The sequence below is a fragment of the Podarcis erhardii genome, assembly GCF_964252035.2.
Source record: "Podarcis erhardii genome assembly, chromosome: 7".
Lineage (NCBI taxonomy): Eukaryota > Metazoa > Chordata > Lepidosauria > Squamata > Lacertidae > Podarcis > Podarcis erhardii.
The window spans coordinates 19,048,037-19,069,220 of record NC_138511.1 but is presented as its reverse complement, the minus strand read 5'-3'; the positions used below and the strand labels follow the sequence as shown (position 1 = coordinate 19,069,220).

The window sequence follows — 21,184 nt, the reverse complement described above, 5'->3', positions numbered from 1 at the left end:
GCAGCCAGAACAGCCACTCATGCAGAGACACAGCAGGGAACTTCCTTTCTGGAAGGTGCTCCCAGGAGCTTTGAGTCCAGGCATGGGGAAGCTGTGTCTCTCCGCCCCCCATATTGCTGGACTACAGCCTCCACCATCCTTCTCCATTAGCCATTCTTACAGAGGCTGCTGCAAAAAGGCCAACGTGTCTGTTTTCTGCCTCGTCTCTGCCGCACTTTCCTTTGGAAAGCGGTGTGTGGCAGAACGGATCAGTGCCTCTGACCGCCAACAAGAGAACTGACAAAGATGAGAGGAAAGGTTTCCGTATCGATTGCAAACAAAGCAGGGAGGTTTTAGAGGCAACCTTGAGGCCCCTACCAGGCCGTAAGAGCTAAGTATACTGATAAGAGAGACATAGGGAGAGAGAGAGGGAAGAGCCTTGTCTATTTGCATGAGTGGCTTTAAAGATTTGGATATTAAAAGAATATTGGAGCTTTTACAGGCAAGCCCCACCACACTACCTAAACAGGCTGTTGTTTACAAGCTGCGGTTGGCTGCCCTGCCCTGACTTGCTGTGATGTCATGGAATGTATTTTATTAATTAAACAGCAACGTCTTTAGAGTGTTTATACACCAACTTCAGGGAATAGCTAAGAAAGTGACAGGCAGCAAGAGGAGATTCACTTGGATTCGTCTGAGTGGTCAGAGCATAAGAACACAACTTCTTAGGGAGGTATTTAGCACATAAAGCATTGCTTCACACCACAGATTTAAAGCACATTTAAACCACATGGCTCCCCCCCCCCCAAATACTGGGAACTGTAGTTTACTTGTCACAGAGCTACAATCCCCAGAACCCTTGACAAACTACAGTTTCCATATTGTTGTTTTTTTTGAAGGGGGGAAGCCATGTGCTTTAAATATACAGTGGTACCTTGGGTTACATACGCTTCAGGTTACATATGCTTCAGGTTACAGACTCCGCAAACCCAGAAATATTACCTCGGGTTAAGAACTTTGCTCCAGGATGAGAACAGAAATCGTGCTCCAGCGGCAAGGCAGCAGCGGGAGGCCCCATTAGCTAAAGTGGTGCTTCAGGTTAAGAACAGTTTCAGGTTAAGAACGGACCTCCGGAACAAATTAAGTTCTTAACCTGAGGTACCACTGTATGGTGTACTTTCAGCCTAATATTTAACAGGAGGGAATTCCAAAAGGCTGGAGCCACCACACAGAAGGCCCTATTCCTGTATCATATGGACCTCCTGCAGGTGGCCCTCTCTTGTAGAGTGCGAGTGATCAATTGGGTATATAAGAGGAGAGACATGATAGTTCAGATATCCTTGTCTCAAGCTGCCAGGCTGTGTGCCTCAGAACTTCTACCTAAGACAATTTCTTCATTGCAAGCTCAGCCTGACAGCCTCTCCTCTTCCTCTCTTCCCTCCTCTCTGACGTTGCTTCTGAAGGGGAACTGGATGAAGTGCACTGGGGAAATCACTTCCCAGACTGCCTTGGAAAGCGTCAGTCCCCCATTGATATTCGGAAGAGGTCTGTCCAATACTCTCCAGAACTGGAACCGCTGGAGCTCCACGGCTATGCTGGGCCCCTGCAAGGAACCTTCACCATGACTAACAACGGGCATTCAGGTGAATATGAGCAACAGGTAAAAAAGGTGGTGGATCTGCTGAATGGCTGTGGGGAAGGGAGGACCATGGCTCTGTGGATGAGCATGCAAGATGTCCCAGGTTCAATCCCCAATGGCATCTCCAGGTACAGCTGGGAATGTCCCCTGCCTGAAACCCTGGCCAGCTGCTACCAGTCAGTGTAGACCATACTGAGCTAGATGGAGCAAGTGTCTGACTTGGTATAAGGCAGCTCTCTGTGTTCCTGGGAATGTGTTTACCTGCCATGTCAAGTCCCAATTCACTTCCCAAATGCAGAATAACAATTCAAGACAAGGGTTATTTTCTAGATAAGCAAGCTCTTAAGGCTGCTAAATCAGCCCGTCGGTTGATAATAACAAGACATTTCAACAGTTCTTATTCTTTTACAAGGGGCATTTATTATGAGACTGTAAAGTAACTGAGCATTGTTATCCTTTGTATTACTACTGTGGGGTTGTCGCTTGCCTAAGACCATGAAGACATAACATTTTGCAATCTCTGTTTTAACCATGGTTATGAGATCAGGAGAACTCTGGAAACTTGTAGCCTCCCTCAGCCTCTTTCTCCTCTTCTATGCCATGCAAATGCTACACTCCCTTCCCTAATCAGCATGAACCATGGTGTAGCTGTTTGCCCAAGTTTAAGGCAACCATATTTAGCTTCAAACCCATCTGAAAACCAGATGACCCTTGAAAGCATGGTCATCCTTAATCCCATTTAAAACCAGGGTTAGCTTGAAACTAATCTGAAACCAAAGCTAGCTTTAAACCCATTTGAAAGCAGGGCTTTAAATCCGTTTGCAACCAAGGTTAGAAGCCGGATATAAGTGCCAAACAGTCCCTGTTTTAAGCGTGGTGTGAATTTTGGTGTGATGCATAACATCAACCCTGCAATGTCTTTCCAATACCTAGTGATGGTTGAAGTCAGAGTTGTTGGTTTTTTTACATTTTCAGCTGACTGTCATTCACAAAAGCTTCTTTTTTTAATTGAACGAGCTGCCTCTCCTGATCTCGTTTATTTCAACTTCTTGCTTTGTCATCTCTTTCTTTCTTTTTCTTTCTTTTTTTTTTAAAAAAAATCTATTCTGCTAATTTTGTGCTGATTTTCTCAAACTAGAGGCGGGCGATGCAGTCAGCACCATGTACACAATCGAGAATGTAGGAGATGTTTGCATTTGTTCATGAGACATTAAAAAATAAAAGGACAAAAGAACAGCTTCCAAAGTTATATGCTGGCTAATCCTTCCCGTGCACTATGGGGATATTTCTAGAATTTATTTCTGACAATGCATAACATGATGAGCAGCGGAGCTGATAGATAAACTCACTGTGTGGGGTTTTTTTTATACCAGTATAATGTGAATTTGAAAAGCAGGGGAAATGTAGGAACACAGGAAGCTGCCTTATCCCATGTCAGACCATTGGTCAGTCTTGTTCAGTGTTGTCTACACTGATTGGCAGCAGCTCTTCAGGGTCTCACACAGGGAACATTCCTAGTGCTACCTGGAGATGCTTGGGAATCCTGGGAACTGTATTGTTTATTCTTTTGGGGTTATTCCTTCAAATGGCCATTGTAGTGGTTAGCAGCATACTACTCCTAAAAGCCTGGAGGTTCTATTTAGCTGTGGGCAACAGCTACCAAGACTGCATAGCCACCATAGATTTAAAGCACATTATTTCTTCCAAAGAATCGTGGGAACGGCGTTTCCATGCGCTGTTCTGGTTCTCCAGAAGCAACTTAGTCATGCTGGCCACATGACCCGGAAGCTGTCTGCAGACAAACGCCGGCTCCCTCGGCCTATAGAGCGAGATGAGTGCTGCAACCCCAGAGTCCTCTGCGACTGGACTTAACGGTCAGGGGTACCTTTACAGTGGTACCTCGGGTTACATACGCTTCAGGTTACAGACTCCGCTAACCCAGAAATAGTACCTCGGGTTAAGAACTTTGCTTCAGGATGAGAACAGAAATTGTGCTCCGGTGGCGCGGCAGCAGCGGGAGGCCCCATTAGCTAAAGTGGCGCTTCAGGTTAAGAACAGTTTCAGGTTAAGAACGGACCTCCAGAAAGTATGTAACCAGAGTGGCTGGGGAGACTCAGCCAGATGGGTGGGGTATAAATAATAAATTATTATAATTATTATTACCACTGTACTTTACCTTTACCTTTAAGTTAGGCAGCATTCATACCATACGTTTAAAGCACTGTGATACCAATAATTCTGGGAGTTCTAGTTTGCTAAGTTAGGAGCAGAGGACCCCTACTGACCTCTCAGAGTGACAATTCCCAGAGTTCCCTGGGAAGAGGGGGGTCCTTTGTTAAACCACTCTGGGAACTGTTGCTCTGTGAGGGGAATAGGGGGTCTCAGGAGCCCTTAGCAAACTACAGTTCCCAGGGTTCTTTGAGGGAAGCCACAGCTATTTAAAGTGGTATTATTCTCTCTATTTGTGTAGTGCTTAGGGTGTCAGACTAGGACCTGGGAGACCAGGGTTCAAATCTGCGCTCTGTCATGAAACTTGAGTAAGTCATTTCCCCCAGCCTAACCTACCTCACAGGGTGGTTGTGTGGATGAAATGAGGGGGGCGGCATGTGTTCCTTGGAGAAAAAGGTGAGGTGGGAATGCAATCAGAAGCAAAAACAAGAAGCCATGGATGGCTGACAGATTTTGGGGGTGGGGGAAGCAGTGGAGCATTGAGACAAACTGTCTCCAGGGAAAGGAATCTCTAATTGTATTGCCCCAAGAGATCATTGTTGAGGCTGCCTGCTTATTATACACGGCGGTGTATGACCAGCCTCTCATTAGGGGGTTTCAGCACAGCAGTATTATCAGCCTTTGCTCTCTGAACATTAGTTGTTGCTTTTTTGTGAACTGCTGTTTCTGTCGAGTTCCCTTCCCCTGGACCCCTTCCGTCTCTTTAGCATTCTGTATTTTGCATCCAGGCTCATTAACAGCACCATTGTTGCTGGTCAGCCTGAACCAGTTTTTCTCAGGAGTTCATCGGCTGCCCAGGGCTTTGGCAAAACCCTGGCAATTTCCTTCGGCATGGCGGAAGAATAGCCCCTCAGTCACAGAACCATAGAACTGCTGAGTTGGTAGGAACCCAACAGGTCATCCAGTCCAAACCCCTTCAGTTTATTTTTTGGGGTATTTATCCTTCACACTCTGTGCATGCACAGGGGGAATGAAGGCACTGCTTCTCATGCCAGCCTCTGCAATCTCCCTGCCATCATTCTCTGCTTTTTGTTGTTTAGTCGTTTGGTTGTGTCTGACTCTTGGTGACCCCATGGACCAGAGCACGCCAGGCACTCCTGTCTTCCACTGCCTCCCACAGTTTGGTCAGACTCATGTTCGTAACTTCGAGAACACTGTCCAACCATCTCGTCCTCTGTCGTCCCTTTCTCCTTGTGCCCTCCATCTTTCCCAGCATCAGGGTCTTTTCCAGGAAGTCTTCTCTTCTCAGGAGGTGGCCAAAGTATTGGAGCCTCAGCTTCAGGATCTGTCCTTCCAGTGAGCACTCAGGGCTGATTTCCTACAGAATGGATAGGTTCGATCTTCTTGCAGTCCAGCACCATAATTCAAAAGCATCAATTCTTTGGCGATCAGCCTTCTTTATGGTCCAGCTCTCACTTCCATACATCACTTCTGGGAAAACCATAGCTTTTACTATATGGACCTTTGTTGGCAAAGTGATGTCTCTGCTTTTTAAGATGCTGTCCAGGTTTGCACTCTAGCCACTTCTGAGTCCCAGGAACTGGTATTACTGCCTGCAACAGAGGAGACAGAACATTGCCATCATGACTAGCACATTATTCCCTATGAATTTATCTAATTCCCCTCTTAAGCCATTGAAGGAGAGCAAGATGACTTAGATTAGAACATGGGTAGGCAAGCTAAGGCCTGGGGGCCAGATCCGGCCCAATTTACTTCTAAATCTGGCCTGCGGATGGTCTGGGAATCAGCGTGTTTTTACATGAGTAGAATGTGTCCTTTTATTTAAAATGCATTTCTGGGTTATTTGTGGGCCATAGGAATTTGTTGTTATTTTTTCCAAAATATAGTCCGGCCCCCCCACAAGGTGTGAGGGACAGTGGACCGGCCCCCTGCTGAAAACGTTTGCTGACCTGACCCCTGACTTAGAACATAAGAAGAACCTTGCTGGGTCAGGTCAAAGGCTCATCTAGTCCGGCATCCTGTTCTGACAGAGCCAGCCAGGCCAAAATTGTTCTTTGCCAGCCACTGGTACACAGAGACACCTGCCTCTGACAGTGGAAGGAGGCTGTACAGTCTTCCCTTAATCGTTTGTTTGCATTCCTAACCACAAAAAGAAGTCAGGTTTGCTCTTTCCAAAGTGTATTTGCTGGGGTGTAAAAAAACCAAAACAAAAACGCGGTCCTGGTTGTCAGTGGACTTTCCTCCCAGTTTGGCCCAATGACCTTCTGTGCAATTCTGTTTTGCTTTCCCCCCACGTTCCCCTCCCCATGTCGACCAGGCTGCTCAGAAAAAGTAAACAGGGAACAACCCCAATTATGAAACCACGGTTCAATGCATGATTACACAATTAAACCGTTTGGGTTTTTTTTGTTTGTATATCATTATGGCACTTGCTGCAGGCTGTGTTTGTGGGTGTATTTTTTATTTTAACTTCAGTTTTTGTTTTGATCCCATCCCTCACAAGGGGTATAATCTGCAGAAAGAAACATGTTTTCGGTTGGCTTGCCCTCGGGAAAGCTCCTGAACAAAAGCACTCATCTCCTTCTGAATTCCAAAGCAGGAGGGGAATCAGATCTGCTCATGTTCCTTGCAAAGGAATGAAATGTTCTATTCACAGTTTGGCAGGGGATTTTATAGAAAGGAGGAAGAGTCAGTTGTTTCCTGCGCGCGCGCGCTCTCTCTCTCTCTCTCTCTCTCTCTCTCTCTCTCCCTCCTCTTCATTCCGGATTAGATCTATGGCTCCTGAAGTAACGACCAAGTTAATATTGTTCTAAATAACAATAATTGCATTTGTTAGTTGTTTGGGACCAGTTTACCTGTGAGGTATTGCCTAATCACATGTATGCACTCTCGACATCTTCCATCTACAGAAATGGCACTGTTGCAGGTGCCACAGAATATTCATTCCACATTGAAATTGATCTTTTAGTGTCACAGCACTTACACTTTGGAACTCCCTGCCTCTTGATATCAGGCAGGCACTTTCACTGTGCTCTTTTAATTTCCTGCTGAACATGAGATGCCTGCCCAGAAATGTCGAACATTCACGGGTGTCTTAATCATGTTTTCAGCTCGTTGTTGGTTTTAATTCTTTTTGAAATATTTTCAATAGTTGCTTTTGACTGTTCTATATACTGATCACTTCACTGTTTTATTCTTTTTGTTAACGCTGTTGAAGTTGCTTTTTACAGTACAGTGGTACCCCGGGTTACATACGCTTCAGGTTACAGACTCTGCTAACCCAGAAATAGTGCTTCAGGTTAAGAACTTTGCTTCAGGAAGAGAACAGAAATTGTGCTCCGGCAGTGTGGCAGCAGTAGGAGGCCCCATTAGCTAAAGTGGTGCTTCAGGTTAAGAACAGTTTCAGGTTAAGTACGGACCTCCGGAACGAATTAAGTACTTAACCCGAGGTACCACTGTATATAAATTTTACGAGATAAATAAATAAGAAAAAGAAATGTCCCAAAGCAGTTGAATTAAAAAATAAGATACAAGCAAATAAACTTGATCAAAAGCCAAATGTAAAAGGATATACATTATAAAATTCCTAAAATAAGAAAAAGAAGCTGAAAGATGAGCTAGCTTAACCACTAAAAGCCTGGGTAATTGAAAATTCCTTAGGCTGGCATCTAAAAACTCAGGATGATGTTTCCAAACCTGTTTCTATCCTGTATTACAGACATGCAAATGCAGCCATCCCTTGTTGTAAACAAAAATCTCCCCTTCACCCTCAAAACCAGAAAGGAAAATTATTACTCCTAGGTGGTGGTGGTGGTAGTTGTTGTTGTTGTTGTGTGTGTGTTTTTAAAAATACCAATGTATCTTGGATTCATCAAGGAGGCATGTTTTAATAAGAGGCTCAAAGCAGGCTGTTTTCTGGCTCTCACTCCTTCTGCTTCTGCCATTGCCTGAGCAGCTGTGATGCTATGGAACATTCACAAACATTCTAACAGTTCTGGGGAGAACTGGCCAGCAAGGGAACCTTCACAAGTGCAACTTTTTAAAAGGAAAAGAAAAGTTACAAAGGTTTGTGTTTATAAATGTTACTGCAACATTCTTTTACGTTGCTCTTGCACGTTGTGAACAAGGAACAAAATCAAAGTGGATCAATCAATCAATCAATCAATCAATCAATCAGTACTCATGCGGTTATTGCAGCCTTGCTGTAACAGAGTTGTTTTCCACCTGACCTCACTTCCTGCTTTCACTCTGCCTCCCAGTCCAGATAGACCTTCCTTCAACCATGACCATCACCAAAGGGCTACCTGGAACCTTCACGGCTGTCCAGTTCCATTTCCATTGGGGAGGAATGGATCTTGAGACCAGTGGCTCGGAACACACAGTGGATGGGATGAGGTACATTGCTGAGGTACATTTAATTGCTTGTTTGGTTATTAACACCCCTTTATATCCCAGCTTTCCTTTCAGGGAACTCAAGATGGTGCGCTAGGTTCTCCAGTGGGCTTTAAGTCTGAGTCGAGACTTGAATCCTCATCTCCCAAGTTGTAGTCTGACACTCTTAACCACAACACTGAGCTGGTAGAAGCTCTCCTAGCTTTGGAAAGACACCCTTCTGGGCAGCTTTTAGAGGGCTGCATGCGGGCATTGGGCATGGCCAGAGGCGAAAATGGGCAGACAAGCTTTTCCTCTATCTGAGCTGTGTTCTGGTCGTGGGTGGGGATTGCCTGTTCTGAGACATGCCCGTTTGAGCACTCGGTTCGAAGGCACGAGATCGAATCCTAGCATTATAATGTCTTTAGCTTCCTCAGGAAAAATGTTGAGGGGTTGTTTTCCTTTACCTCCATGCAGAGGAAAAAGGGGAAAAACCAAACACCCACACTCACAAACCCATAGGAAAAGCAGAAGGTACTTTATACTAGGTCAAGACTATTTCCGGTTGAGCCTGGTATTGCCGACTGACTGGTAGCAGCTCCCTAGCAGTGTGGGATTTGAGCACATGGTAAGTAAGTCACAGCATAGGGCCTCAGATCATGAGGGGCCTCCGAATACAAAAAAATTAAAAATCCCCAAATGTTATGGTTGTGCTGCAGACCGCAAGCCAGCGATCTAAGGCCACACCCATGCATACATTTAAAGCACTCTTATGCCACATGCAACAATCATGGTTTCCCTCAAATAATTATGGGAACTGTAATTTTTTGAGAATTGTAGCTTTGTGAGGGGCCATAATTATTATTATTATTTTAAGTGCTATGGGCCCTTTTAAATTTGATTTATGTTAGGGCCTCAACATGTCTTCATCTGCCCTGCTCTTCAAGTGTCAGGAACAGAATGTTTTCCCATCACTTCCTATTACTGGAATAAATTGAAGGGAGAACTGCAGCCTCTGAATTAACAATTCTTCAAGAGGTTTAGCACCATCACCTTTGGTTTTACTCAGGAGAATAGGTTGCTTTGTTTTGCTTGTTAATCGCTCTACAAATGCTAATTCACTTACCAACTGCCAAGATGCCTGCGTTATCAGGGCAACCTTTTGTGGGTGTGAATGGCCTGTTAAGAGTGCAATTAGCACAGACTCACCTTCTCTGCAATTCTTTTCCTTCTGACCCCCATTGATTACAATTGCCACCAGCCATGGATCAGGCATCCAGCAGAGGGGATTATTGTCCAGGAAACCTCATGCTATTATAAATTGGTCAGTCTGTGAAGAGGCAGGAAAAAGCTTTGCTTTTCCTGCAGGAGAATAACACAGCTACCCTTTTTTTGTAATTGTTGCTTAAAAACAAAATCAAACTAGAGAGACACAAAGGTATAATGATTCTGGTTTCACAGACAAACTATAGGATTGAAGAATGGCTTGGAACAACTATTTCTTCATAGACTATCAGGATCAAATGTAGAAATATATTTTTTAAAATAAAAAAAATGTCCAGTAGCACCTTGTGCATGCACATGGAAGCTCATACCAAGAACAAACTTAGTTGGTCTCTAAGGTGCTACTGGACATTTTAAATATATTTTAATATTTAATATATTTTAATATATTTTAATATATTTTTAATATATTTCTACTACGTCAGATCAACACGGCTACCTACCTGAATCTAGGATCAAATGTGTATGTGCAAGGCATGTGCTCTACCACTCAGCTAAAGGCCTTCCCTGGCTTTTTAACCACTGCCATCCTTATCCTTTCCCCAGCTGCATATTGTCCATTACAACTCAGCCAAGTACGCAAGCATCGAGCAAGCGAAGCTTCAGCCGGACGGCTTGGCAGTTCTGGCGTTTCTCTTCGCGGTAGGTGGCTAATCCAGGTGGAATCTATCTATTTAATTTGAAGATGCATTTGGGGAAAGTTTCAGATTCCCGAAAGTTAGTTGCACAGGTTCTGAGATATAGAATTGGCGGAAAGTTTGTTTGTTTTTCTTCTTCTGGCGAGAATCCTTTGCATGCTGTTGCAAACAATTTGGGTTTTAAAAAGAGAGAAACCACGAGGGGGCGCCAGACAAAAAGAAACTGCAAAATGCGAAAGAATGTTATCTCTGTGGCTTTTCCCTGTGTCAAAATGTAGCGGTAAAGCAAGCATCCCCAACCTGCAGCCCTCCAGATGTTTTGGCCTACAACTCCCATGATCCCTAGCTAACAGGACCAGTGGTCAGGGATTATGGGAATTGTAGTCCAAAACATCTGGAGGGCCAAAGGTTGGGGATGCTTGTGGTAAAGCATATTATCAATGAGTGGAGAAAGAGAGAAAACATAGAAAGCTGCCCTATGTTGATCCATCTAGCTGAATATTGCCCACTCAGACTGTCATTGGCTCTCCAGGATTTTAGGGAGGTGATATTCCCAGTCATATCTGGAGATGTCAAGTATTGAATTTAAGGCCTTCTGCATACAAAGCAGGTGCTATAACCACTGAGCTAGAAGAAGAAGAAGAAGAAGAAGAAGAAGAAGAAGAAGAAGAAGAAGAAGAAGAAGAAGAATGATAATATTTTTTTATTTATACCCCGCCCTCCCCAGCCAAGTCCGGGCTCAGGGTGGCTAACACTGGATATAAATACAGTTAAAACATTAAAACAAAAAACAAAATTGTTTTCAATTATTGTTTTCAACAATTGTTGTTTTCAACAATAATCAATTTATATTGATTAAAATATAAGTTAGAATACAGTTCTTAAAATGCAGCCTCGTTTTAGTGGTAGCCTATAGAAGCTGAGGCTCCAATACTTTGGCCACCTCATGAGAAGAGAAGACTCCCTGGAAAAGACCCTGATGTTGGGAAAGATTGAGGGCATAAGGAGAAGGGGACGACAGAGGACGAGGTGGTTGGACAGGGTTCTCGAAGCTACCAGCATGAGTTTGACCAAACTGCAGGTGGCAGTGGAAAACAGGAGGGCCTGGCGTGCTCTGGTCCATGGGGTCACGAAGAGTCGGACACGACTAAATGACTAAACAACAACATAGATCAAAGCCATAAGGGGGGGGGAATGTCAAATATTCTCCGGGGCCAACTATCCATGATGGTCCTACATGGGCCAGCAAAAAGAGCCAAGGGAAAATTTATATACAAATCCCATATAAGGGGTTCCATAAAAAAAAAAAAAAAAATAGACATTCCCCACATTCATTTCCCATTTGAACATGCCCCATTTTAAATACTACCCTTCTTTCTTGCAGGATGGCAACCTAGAAAACACTTACTATAGCGACTTCATTGCCAACTTGGCCAAAATCAAGTTTGCAGGTATGTTTCCCTTTAAACCTTGGCATGGTATTTCTTGGTCAGGCAAGATGAAGGTGGTTGATTTTGATTCTTTACCACCCTGGTTTTGAGCAGTAGGATATTGCTGCAGTGCTAGCTAGCTGCTGAAAGCTGTCGCCCAGTATTTGATCTGCTTTGGATATTGCATAAAATTGCTAAGCTTTTATGTGTGTGTGTGTATTTTTTTTTTTAGGGCAGTCAACTACACTCAACACTCTGGATCTCCTGGCCATGCTTCCAGAAAACCTTGCCAATTTCTATAGATACCAGGGCTCTCTGACCACACCTCCCTGCACAGAGAACGTGATTTGGACTATATTTGATTCACCTATCATGCTGTCTCACACGCAGGTAAGAAAGCACTGCTCTGCATTGGTCTGTCTGTTCCTTTTGTTGTTGTTGAATTTATCAGTCGCTTTTCAGAATTAAACCCCTGAAGCAATTTACAGCAAGGTTATAATACAGTAATATAAATCATATTAAAACCATAGGCTATTGTAATGAGGTATGGGGTTGCTTGTGCGTAAGGCGCAAACTGCTCCGAGCTGAGTAGTTTGGTTAAAACTTTCCCCAGGCTGGACAGTCAGTACACCGTGACTGTCTCAATCACTGGCAGAATCCGTCAGTGGGCGTTTCCTGAATTTCTTCCAACATAGAAGTTCTTTCACACCCAATCGCCGCCTGCCTTCTCTGCACGAAACCTTTCTTCACAGAGTGGGCGTCCCCAGAGGAGGTCCCGTGCTCTCCCCGCTGGCTTCACTGGAAGAGTCCTGGAGCCTTCTCTCCGAAGCTGCCTCAGACTCCCCTTTCTTCCTGGCGTCACGTCTATTTCCTTCCCCAGCGGAAGCTTCCTCTCTCTCCTTGCTGGTTCCCTCTCCAGCATCATTTTGGAGCCTCACCACCACCCTTGGTTCCGATGGCAGTTTCCTGACAGCTATGTAAACAGCATACATTTAAAGCACGTTTATGCCACATTGTGCCCTCCAAAGGATTTTGGGAAGTATAGGTGGTTAAAGATGCTGGGGGTTTTATCACGGAGAGGGAGCAAACTACAGTGGTACCTCGGGTTAAGTACTTAATTTGTTCTGGAGGTCCGTTCTTAACCTGAAACTGTTCTTAACCTGAAGCACCACTTTAGCTCATGGGGCCTCCTGCTGCCGCCGCGCCTCCGGAGCACGATTTCTGTTCTCATCCTGAAGCAAAGTTCTTAACCCGAGGTACTATTTCTGGGTTAGCGGAGTCTGTGACCTGAAGTGTCTGTAACCTGAAGCGTATGTAACCCAAGGTACCACTGTACATGGTCCGAGCCCCATGTTGGGCAAAATATTCTTGCATTGCAGGGGGTTGGACTTGATGACCCTTAGGGTCCCTTCCCGCTCTATGATTCCACATTTCCCAAGATTCTTTGGGGGAAGCCACATGCTTCAAAAGTATGGTGTGTACTCAGCTAAAACATCAATTCATTGGGGCAACCAAAACACCTGGGAAATCAAGAATGTACCGTATTTTCCCGTGTATAACACGCCCTCGTGTATAAGACACCTATTTTGGCGGACTCCAAATTAAGAAAATGGGGGGAGATTGCCCAGAGTTGCTGAGCTTTTTTTGGGGCGGGGGGGAGGCAGAGTTGTTGAGATTTTTTAAAGGGGGGGAACGCTGAAAATCGCTCACCCAATTGACCTACCCCACCACTTGCACGCGTTGCAGAAGCCACCGTTAGTCTGTCCCCTTGCCAGCAGAAGCTGCCAATCGCCCGTCCAATTCATACAGCGACAGCCAATCAACACCAGCCCTTGACGCAGCCACCAATAACACGCCCAATAGCCACTGACAATCTCCGGCTCGCGGCAGCAACCAATCCCATGTCCCCCCTATGCATTATCTGCGTATAAGACGACCCCAAATTTTTAACATAACTTTTTAATAAGAAACATCATCTTATACACGGAGAAGTATCGTATTTGCCTGGCATGGGAATGCTGTCAAAACAGATGATGGTGTCAGGAGCTTGTCCTACTCGAGAGTAGGACCCTGGCAGAGTCACATGCCTGACTGGCATGTTCCCTCGCTCCTGGTCAATCGTTTGGGAGCTTCAAAAGCTTTCTTTTGCCCGAACATCACAGCGACCGATGCCAACAGACATCGGCACACTTAGGGATCCGCAGAGTCTTCGCAGCTTGCATAACAGACCTCAGCAACTTAGCATTTTGGCTAATCTACTTTATTTACATATAAACACACACGGAGCACTGCAACATGGCTCTCTCTCTCTCTCTTGCATCAGACAGCAAAGAGAAAAAACAAAGGACAATAGTCCCACTTCACGGAACACAGTAACACAAACATCCTGTTTCCGTCACTTCCCACTCTGTGGAGTCAAAACATACACCGTCATGTGATAGACAAAAATCCCATGACTGCAATCATGGAGCAGGAATTCTAACAGTCGAGTGGACCTTCCTGGGATAACCATCCCACAGGGAGCTATTCCACCCTCTGGAGTTAACGCACAAGGCCCAGATTATCTCAAGGCCCAGGCAAGTTCATATGAGGAAAGATGTTCCTTTAGGTAAAGGGGTCCCAATTATTTATTACTCTATATGAGTAGATTAGTGAGCCCCAGCAAACAGCTTGCTCCATCTCCCACTTCAAAACCAAGCAATGTTGAAGATGAACCAGCAAAGATGCTGCAGTAGAATGTTAAATGTTGCAGCCTGTCTACCTTCTGTTCCCAAGAGGAATGGCTCTAGGTCGGGTCAGCAGCAAGCCTTGGAATGTGAAGCAGCCTTGCTGTTCTGTTTCCAAAGGTAGGACAGAGGTGGAATGTCAAGGAAGAGGAGATTCCTGTTATTCTTGAAAATATTGCTTGGCTTTCTTCGTAGGTTAAGCTGCTGGAGAATGCCTTATTGGACTGGGAGAACAATACCCTGAGGAACGATTACCGCCACGTCCAGCCCCTCAATGACCGGATAGTCCAATCGTCTTTCCAAGCCAAGGTTACCAAAGGTACAATTGAGTAGCTTAAGGCCAGCAGGGAGGCAGGCGACAGGAGTGGAGGACCCTAGGCCTTAAAAGCATGAGAAGAGCCTGCTGGATCAGGCCAAAGGCTCATCTAGGCCAGCCCCCTGTTCTCACAGTGTCCAGCCTCATGCCCCAGTGGCAAGCACCCAAGCAAGACCTGAGCACAAGAGCCTTCTCCCCTAGCATAAGCCTGCCTTATGTTATTGCAGAAAGCACCGCTGAGACTACAGTCATACCTTGTGTTGGTTTCTGTTTGCCACTGATCAGCTGCTTAGAGTCACAGGACTCTGTTTACATTCCAGACACATTCCATACTGTTGGAAGTCTCACGGGAGAGGAGACGGATGTGACGATATTGGTTTCCTGTTCCTTTGTTCCTTTGTTGTTCAGTTGCTCTCTGCTCTCACAGGGAGAGGTTGTATTTTTCTTTGCTCTCTGCGTAGCTTAGTAATAAAGCATAGCATGTAGCCAGAAATCTCATCACTTCTGCTGCTTTGGAAACTCTGCTGAACGGGAATGTGCCTGAGGCCTCATTAAAGGCTCAGGTCATTAATTATTTGTCAGGGGGCAATTCCGAAGGAAAATGAGCTTTATCAGCTCGGTCGCAGCGGAGATACCTACACCTTGGAAGTTGAACAGAATCCGTTCTGGAAGTCCGTTCGACTTCCAAAACCTTTGGAAAGCAAAGTGTGGCTTCCGATTGGCTGCAGGAATATCCCCGTCAGATGTTTGGCTTCCAAAAATAGTGCGCAAACCGGAACAGTCACTTCCGGGTTTACAGCGTCTGGGAGCCAAAAATGTCTGAGAACTAAGCTGTTCAAATAATAATAATAATAATAATTTTATTTATACCCTGCCCTCCCCAGCCAAGACCGGGCTCAGGGTGGCTAACAAGCAAGGTACGGCTGTATGTAGAAATAAGAAGAGGATTAAGCCTAACTATCATTATCCTTCCATTGCTCCAGAAATGTGTCACCCGTCGATCGTCTCTTCCACACTTGATGAAATACGGACTCAGCTGCAGGCGATGAAGAAGCACGTTCTGGCTATCATGGGGAAACCTGGTAAGAGAAAAAGACTTCTTCCCCTCCCCACGCCCTGATTATTTATGGCACATTTTCTGTTCTTAAATTTTGCAAGTTGCTAGGAGACTTCTTATTTATTGGATTTAGGCCCTGACCTCCCTCTCCAAGGAGCCCAGGGCACCAAACAGATTTACAAACAAAAACAAAGCGAACACATCCTAAAACAGGTTAAAACACTCTAAAAATGATGACAATTGAAAACATTAAAAAAAAAACCCCAGTTGCGATTAAAAACATTCTTCTATCCAGTGATCTTTGGGTTGCCAGGAATTGCATCCCTCAGCTACTAAATGCCTGGGTGGACAGGAATGTTTTCTTTAAAAAAAAAATAATTATTCAGTTTTAAACATTAATAATCATAAGCATTTATTAAACATTAATAATCATAAGCATTTATTAAACATTAATAATCATAAGCATATAGGATTCCCTGAACCCTTAGACTTCTGTCCACCCCTCCATGGTTTCCATTGTCAAACCTTTTCTACTGCATCTTATAGTTTCTCCATTTATCTTAAAAATCCATTTTTACCTTAGTTTTTCATACATCACAAGTGTTGCTATAATCCTGCCAAAGCTTTTAGTTGTTTACAGCGTTCTCTTAAATAACTTATAAATTTCCCCCATTCCTTGTTAAAGTTTCTATCTTCCTGGTTTCTGATTTTCCTGGTCATTTTTGCCATTTTGGCGTAAACCATCATCTTTATCAGCCATTTGTCCCTGGTGGGGACTTTATCTTCTTTCTATCTCTAGGCCAGTAGCACCCGCGCCACTGTCGTTGCATACATAAATAGTCTTTTCTAGTCTTTTGGTATTCCTGCATCTAGAATTCCTAATAGAATAGCTTCTGATTTTTCCACAAACATTATTTTAATAAAAAAAAATTCAACTCATTATATATCATATCCCAGAATGCTTTGGTTATCCTGCACATCCACCACATGTGGTAGAATGTGCCTTCCTTCTCCTTACACTTCCAACATTCATCTGAAGCAGTTCTATACATTTTTGCTAATTTAAAAATGTAAAGGACCCCTGACAGTTAAGTCCAATTGCAGACGACTCTGGGGTTGTGGCTCTCATCTCGCTTTACTGGCCGAGGGAGCCAACGTTTGTCCGCAGACAGTTTTTCCAGGTCATGTGGCCAGCATGACTGAGCCGCTTCTGGCAAAACCAGAGCAGCGCACGGAAACGCTGTTTACCTTCCTGCTGGAGTGGTACCTATTTATCTACTTGCATTTTTGCCGTGCTTTTGAACTGCTAGATTGGCAGGAGCTGGGACCGAGCAATGGGAGCTCACCCTGTCCCGGAGATTCAAACCGCTGACCTTCTGATCGGCAAGCCCAAGAGGCTCAGTGGTTTAGACTACAGTGCCACCTGCGTCCCTTTTGCTAATTTATTAGGTGTTAAATACCAGCGATACATTATTTTCCTTCAACGTACAGCATGCTGTAAATTTTAGGACAGGAATGTTTTCAAATTCATCCTGAATTCATCCAGCTGCTCACATCCCCTTAAACAAAGGGCAGTGGGTTATGGTTCCGCTGGAAGAGCACCAGCCTATTGCAGAACGAGCAGCTCCGATGGGTTGTCCCAAGTGTCCATTCAAACCCAGCCCACGCCTGAGAGGTTCTGATTGGTTCTTCCAGGTCACATCCCGGTCCATGCCCAAGCTCTTTACTTCTCCCGTGACAACACGGCCAGCTACGCCGAGGTGCGCCCCCTGCAGGCCATGATGCTCAAAACCTTCACGCTTTGCTTCTGGGCCCAGAACCTGAACGAAGGGCGACAAACGGTCTTCTTCTACTCCACTCCGGAGAGGGACAACGAGCTGGTGGTCACCGTGGGCATCGACGTGGGCGTGTCCATTGGGGGCACCTCGGTGCAGTTCGACTTGCACCGCAAGTCAGAGGAGTGGGTCCACCACTGCATCACCTGGGCCTCCGACTCGGGCACCGTCAACCTGTGGGTCAACGGAGCCAAGGGCACGGTCAAGAACGTCCAGAGAGGCTACGTGATCCAGAGCGGCGGGAAGGCTCTCCTCGGGAAGTACAAGAACCCTGTGATGGACATCTTTGCTAACCCGTTTTCCGGTTGGATGAGCCACGTCAACCTCTGGAGCAGCCTCCTGGACAATGACGACGTCCAGGAGCTCACCTTGTGCAAACATGACAACCTGAAGGGGGATATCATATCTTGGGGCGAAACACCCATGACCTTGTGGGGGGGAGTGGTGGTGGATGCTGACACCAGCTGCGGGTGATTCTCGCTGATCAGGCATGAATCCGTGCTGAGAGGTAAAAAAACAAAACCCTGATTGGTTGGGACGCAAATGTAGTCTTTACTCCCCACCTTTCCTTCAAGATATCCAGATTATAGACTGATTCTCCTTCCACGCCGAGAGCTTCTCTACGTCTTCTAAGGTCTGGGCCAGATCCTTGTGGGGAGAAGAGGGGATATTCTCGTTGCAGGAAAATATCGCCATGCGATGAGAATGCCCCGTATTTCTTTCATGTTTATTACCGATTATGTCAGCATGGAATGGAAATGAACACAAACTGCAGGAGAGGGCGAGAGGCGGAGAGAAAAAAACACACCTCATTCTGGTTGTACTCGATTTTTTGTTGTTGTTTATGAGATCATGTAGAATTGTCTACGTTTCAGATACTTCTCCCTGCATAGCATGATAATCCCTGTAGAGAGGGACCCTGGGAGAAGTAAAGGTAAATCACCTGTTTGTGCCACATAGAGTCCTCCTTATCAAGGCAGTGATGAGAGATAGACAAGGCCTTAGATTAGCTGGCAGATTTAGCCCTGTGAGGCTAATGTGAGGGGTGGGAAGGAGACCCCCACCCTCTTCCCATCCCCATCAAGTTTGGGCCACATCCTCACCATTCATTGAAAGCTGCCCTTACGCCACTCTCTTCCCCCAGAGAATCTTTGGAGCTGTAGTTTAAGGGTGCTGGGAACTATAGCTCTGCAAGGGGTTTTCTAAACACTTTTGGCACCCTTAACAAACTACTGTTCCCAGGATTACTTTGGGGGAAGCCATGCCTTGTTAAAAAGCGGTGTAAGAGTGCATTAAATGTATAGTGTGTGATGACTACCTATCTGCCTAAACATTTTGCATGATTCAGAGCCATCCTAGATCCCTGCTTGGCCTGTTCCCTTAAGTCCCGAAAACATATCCTCCAGGAAACAGACTTTCATATCTGCATGGGTGTCATTGATGCCACATCTGTACTTCATAGGATCCTGGTGTGTCTGTGTGTGTGTGTGTGTATGTGTGTGTATTGGTGACATTGTTTGTTCCAGCTTTCAAAATAAGCAACTGAATTTTATTTCATGCATGGATAGACATATATACTTCCTGATATATGGTTACTGCCATTTTGTTTCGGAAGGGAAGATTAGCCTGCAGGCGTGATCCTGAGAAAAACCACATTTGAATTTAAATCAGAGGTTTACAGACCTCCAAGCATTTATTGGATATATCATCTGGGTGTGATCCGAGTACTGAGTTTAGGTTTATGAAAACAGGAGGGCACAGGCCTCTCTTTGAAGCAGAATTATCTGCAAACCCCTTAGGGCTTAACCTCAATCAACTCCACCTGGGAAACTGGAGAGGGGATTAAACCACTGCTGTGTGCATTTCATGGCAAAACAAACATGTTTGGGGTTTTTTGTTTTCTTCTTTGGGTCGTAGAGGCAGTACAGCCATGTTATAATGATAATAAAGTATGCACCAGTTAAACCTGGCTTGTCATTCCTGAGTTTTAGCAACACTAAACATCCTTGTGTTTTTTTCAGGCTTTATAAGATGGCTTTTATTTTTTATTTTTTGCTCTATTTACAAAAATAGACAATATTTTGTACAAAATGTATCCCCCTGCCAGGGAGATGAAAAATAACAACCAATCAGCAAACAACAAACACAATATCTACTCCTTTTACAAAATTGTCTTTTTAGACACTCTTCCCCTTTGTTCATAGACAAATACTGTTTTGTTGTTTTGTGGGGCAGGTGAGAAACTCATCATACACCTTGAAACCAAGGACGCTTCCAGACTGTCACTATTTTCAAGAGGGATTCAATCATACACTGACAAATTCAGGTTTCACCATTATAGTTGCTTGGGAGTGTCTGTAGAACAAATCTACTTCTCTTTTTGCAGTAAGGAAAGTGATGGAGGAAATGAGCTGGAAACTGTGGATTAATACTTGCTGTGATGCAGATTCATTTAACCTCTTGCAAACGTATTAAAATGGATGCTTAATAATAGGCAATCCAGAGGCACTTGAAGATCAATCATATATTGTGATGAACCTTGTGTGTCTTGTTATATGAAGTCCAAACAAGCAACAATTAAAAACGGATGGGAGAGGGCAGACAGTGAGTAAACAGAAACCCATAATAAAACTGGGAGATTTAGGTTGAAGCTCAAAACTTACTGGGCAGCAAGATCAACTGAACATGCTGGGACCCAAAATTCTTGAAAAACAAGCATTTGATAGCATTGCCTGGTCCTTAGGACAGCTCGGGTTAATTATGAGAGCCCACCTTGATTGTTGAGACCAGCTGAGCATCCCAATAAATGGAGTGTGCGGCTGAGACCATAGCTGCATCTAGAAAGCCACAGATTCAATCCCAGACAGCTTCAGATAAGGCTGGGAAAGAGCCCTCTATGGAACCCCAGAGAGCCATAGCTCAGTGGTAAAGCATCTGCCTTGCACACAGAAGGTCCCAGGTTCAATCCCCCAGCATCTCCTAGTATAGCCTAGAATATATCCCCTGCCTGAAACCTGAGAGTCACTGCCAGTCAGTGTAGGCAGCACTGAGCTAGATGGACCAACAATTTGCCTTGTTTTAAAGCAATTAATCCTTCGTTCTGGGTTTTATTTTATTTTTTAAAGTATTTAGCACTGGGCCAGGAAAAGGGACCCACTGAGGCAGGCCTAATTCACACATAGGTGGTTCACCTGGCTCTGCCACTTCAGGTTGCATGTGGAAAGCTAGCATGTCAAGGGCAAGGCTAGGTTTACACTATTCTAATCTGAGCATGCTATAGTTTTCTATGTGAAAGGGGTTTTGGTTTGTTTCCATATATACACACCACCCAGGAGAATCAAGCCTGTTCGGTGTGAGAGAAATTGTTAGTTCTGTTGATACAAAAACCTACTGCGTTTATCAGTTCTCTCCCATTTCCTTCCTTGGTCCAGAGGTGGCTGGTTCCTGTTGGAGCTGGTAGGGTGTAAGACAAGGAGCTCACCAGCAGGTGGAGCCAGAGTAAATGACAGACGGAGCCCGTCTGACTGTAGTTTTGACCCCATCCTCCTCCATTCGGTTCTATAAGGGCAATACTGAAACTAAAAGGAAAGAAGCTAAACTTTCTGTTGAGTAATAAAGGAGGCAGGTGGAGTGTGGCTTAGGGCAAACGGATTTGCCCTTAATGAACCAGCCTCCACTGACTTGGCCAGTATCCCTTGGCTGAGATAACCCACTGCCGG

The 21,184-nt window shown here is 44.8% G+C and overlaps 1 protein-coding gene across 2 annotated transcripts in view; it reads left to right on the top strand.

Annotated features, from left to right (window-relative positions):
- Positions 1-20,583, top strand: part of CA6 (carbonic anhydrase 6) — a 42,483-nt gene extending 21,900 nt beyond the window's left edge. For both annotated transcript variants that reach the window (XM_081871047.1, XM_081871046.1), the window contains exons 3-10: positions 1,443-1,622; positions 8,068-8,216; positions 10,010-10,105; positions 11,486-11,552; positions 11,764-11,921; positions 14,453-14,576; positions 15,557-15,655; positions 17,326-20,583. In XM_081871047.1, the coding sequence (XP_081727173.1) occupies positions 1,443-1,622; positions 8,068-8,216; positions 10,010-10,105; positions 11,486-11,552; positions 11,764-11,921; positions 14,453-14,576; positions 15,557-15,655; positions 17,326-17,939 (1,487 nt within the window). In that variant the 3' untranslated portion in view covers positions 17,940-20,583. The remainder of the gene's footprint in view (positions 1-1,442; positions 1,623-8,067; positions 8,217-10,009; positions 10,106-11,485; positions 11,553-11,763; positions 11,922-14,452; positions 14,577-15,556; positions 15,656-17,325) is intronic.
- The last annotated feature ends 601 nt before the right edge of the window (positions 20,584-21,184 follow it).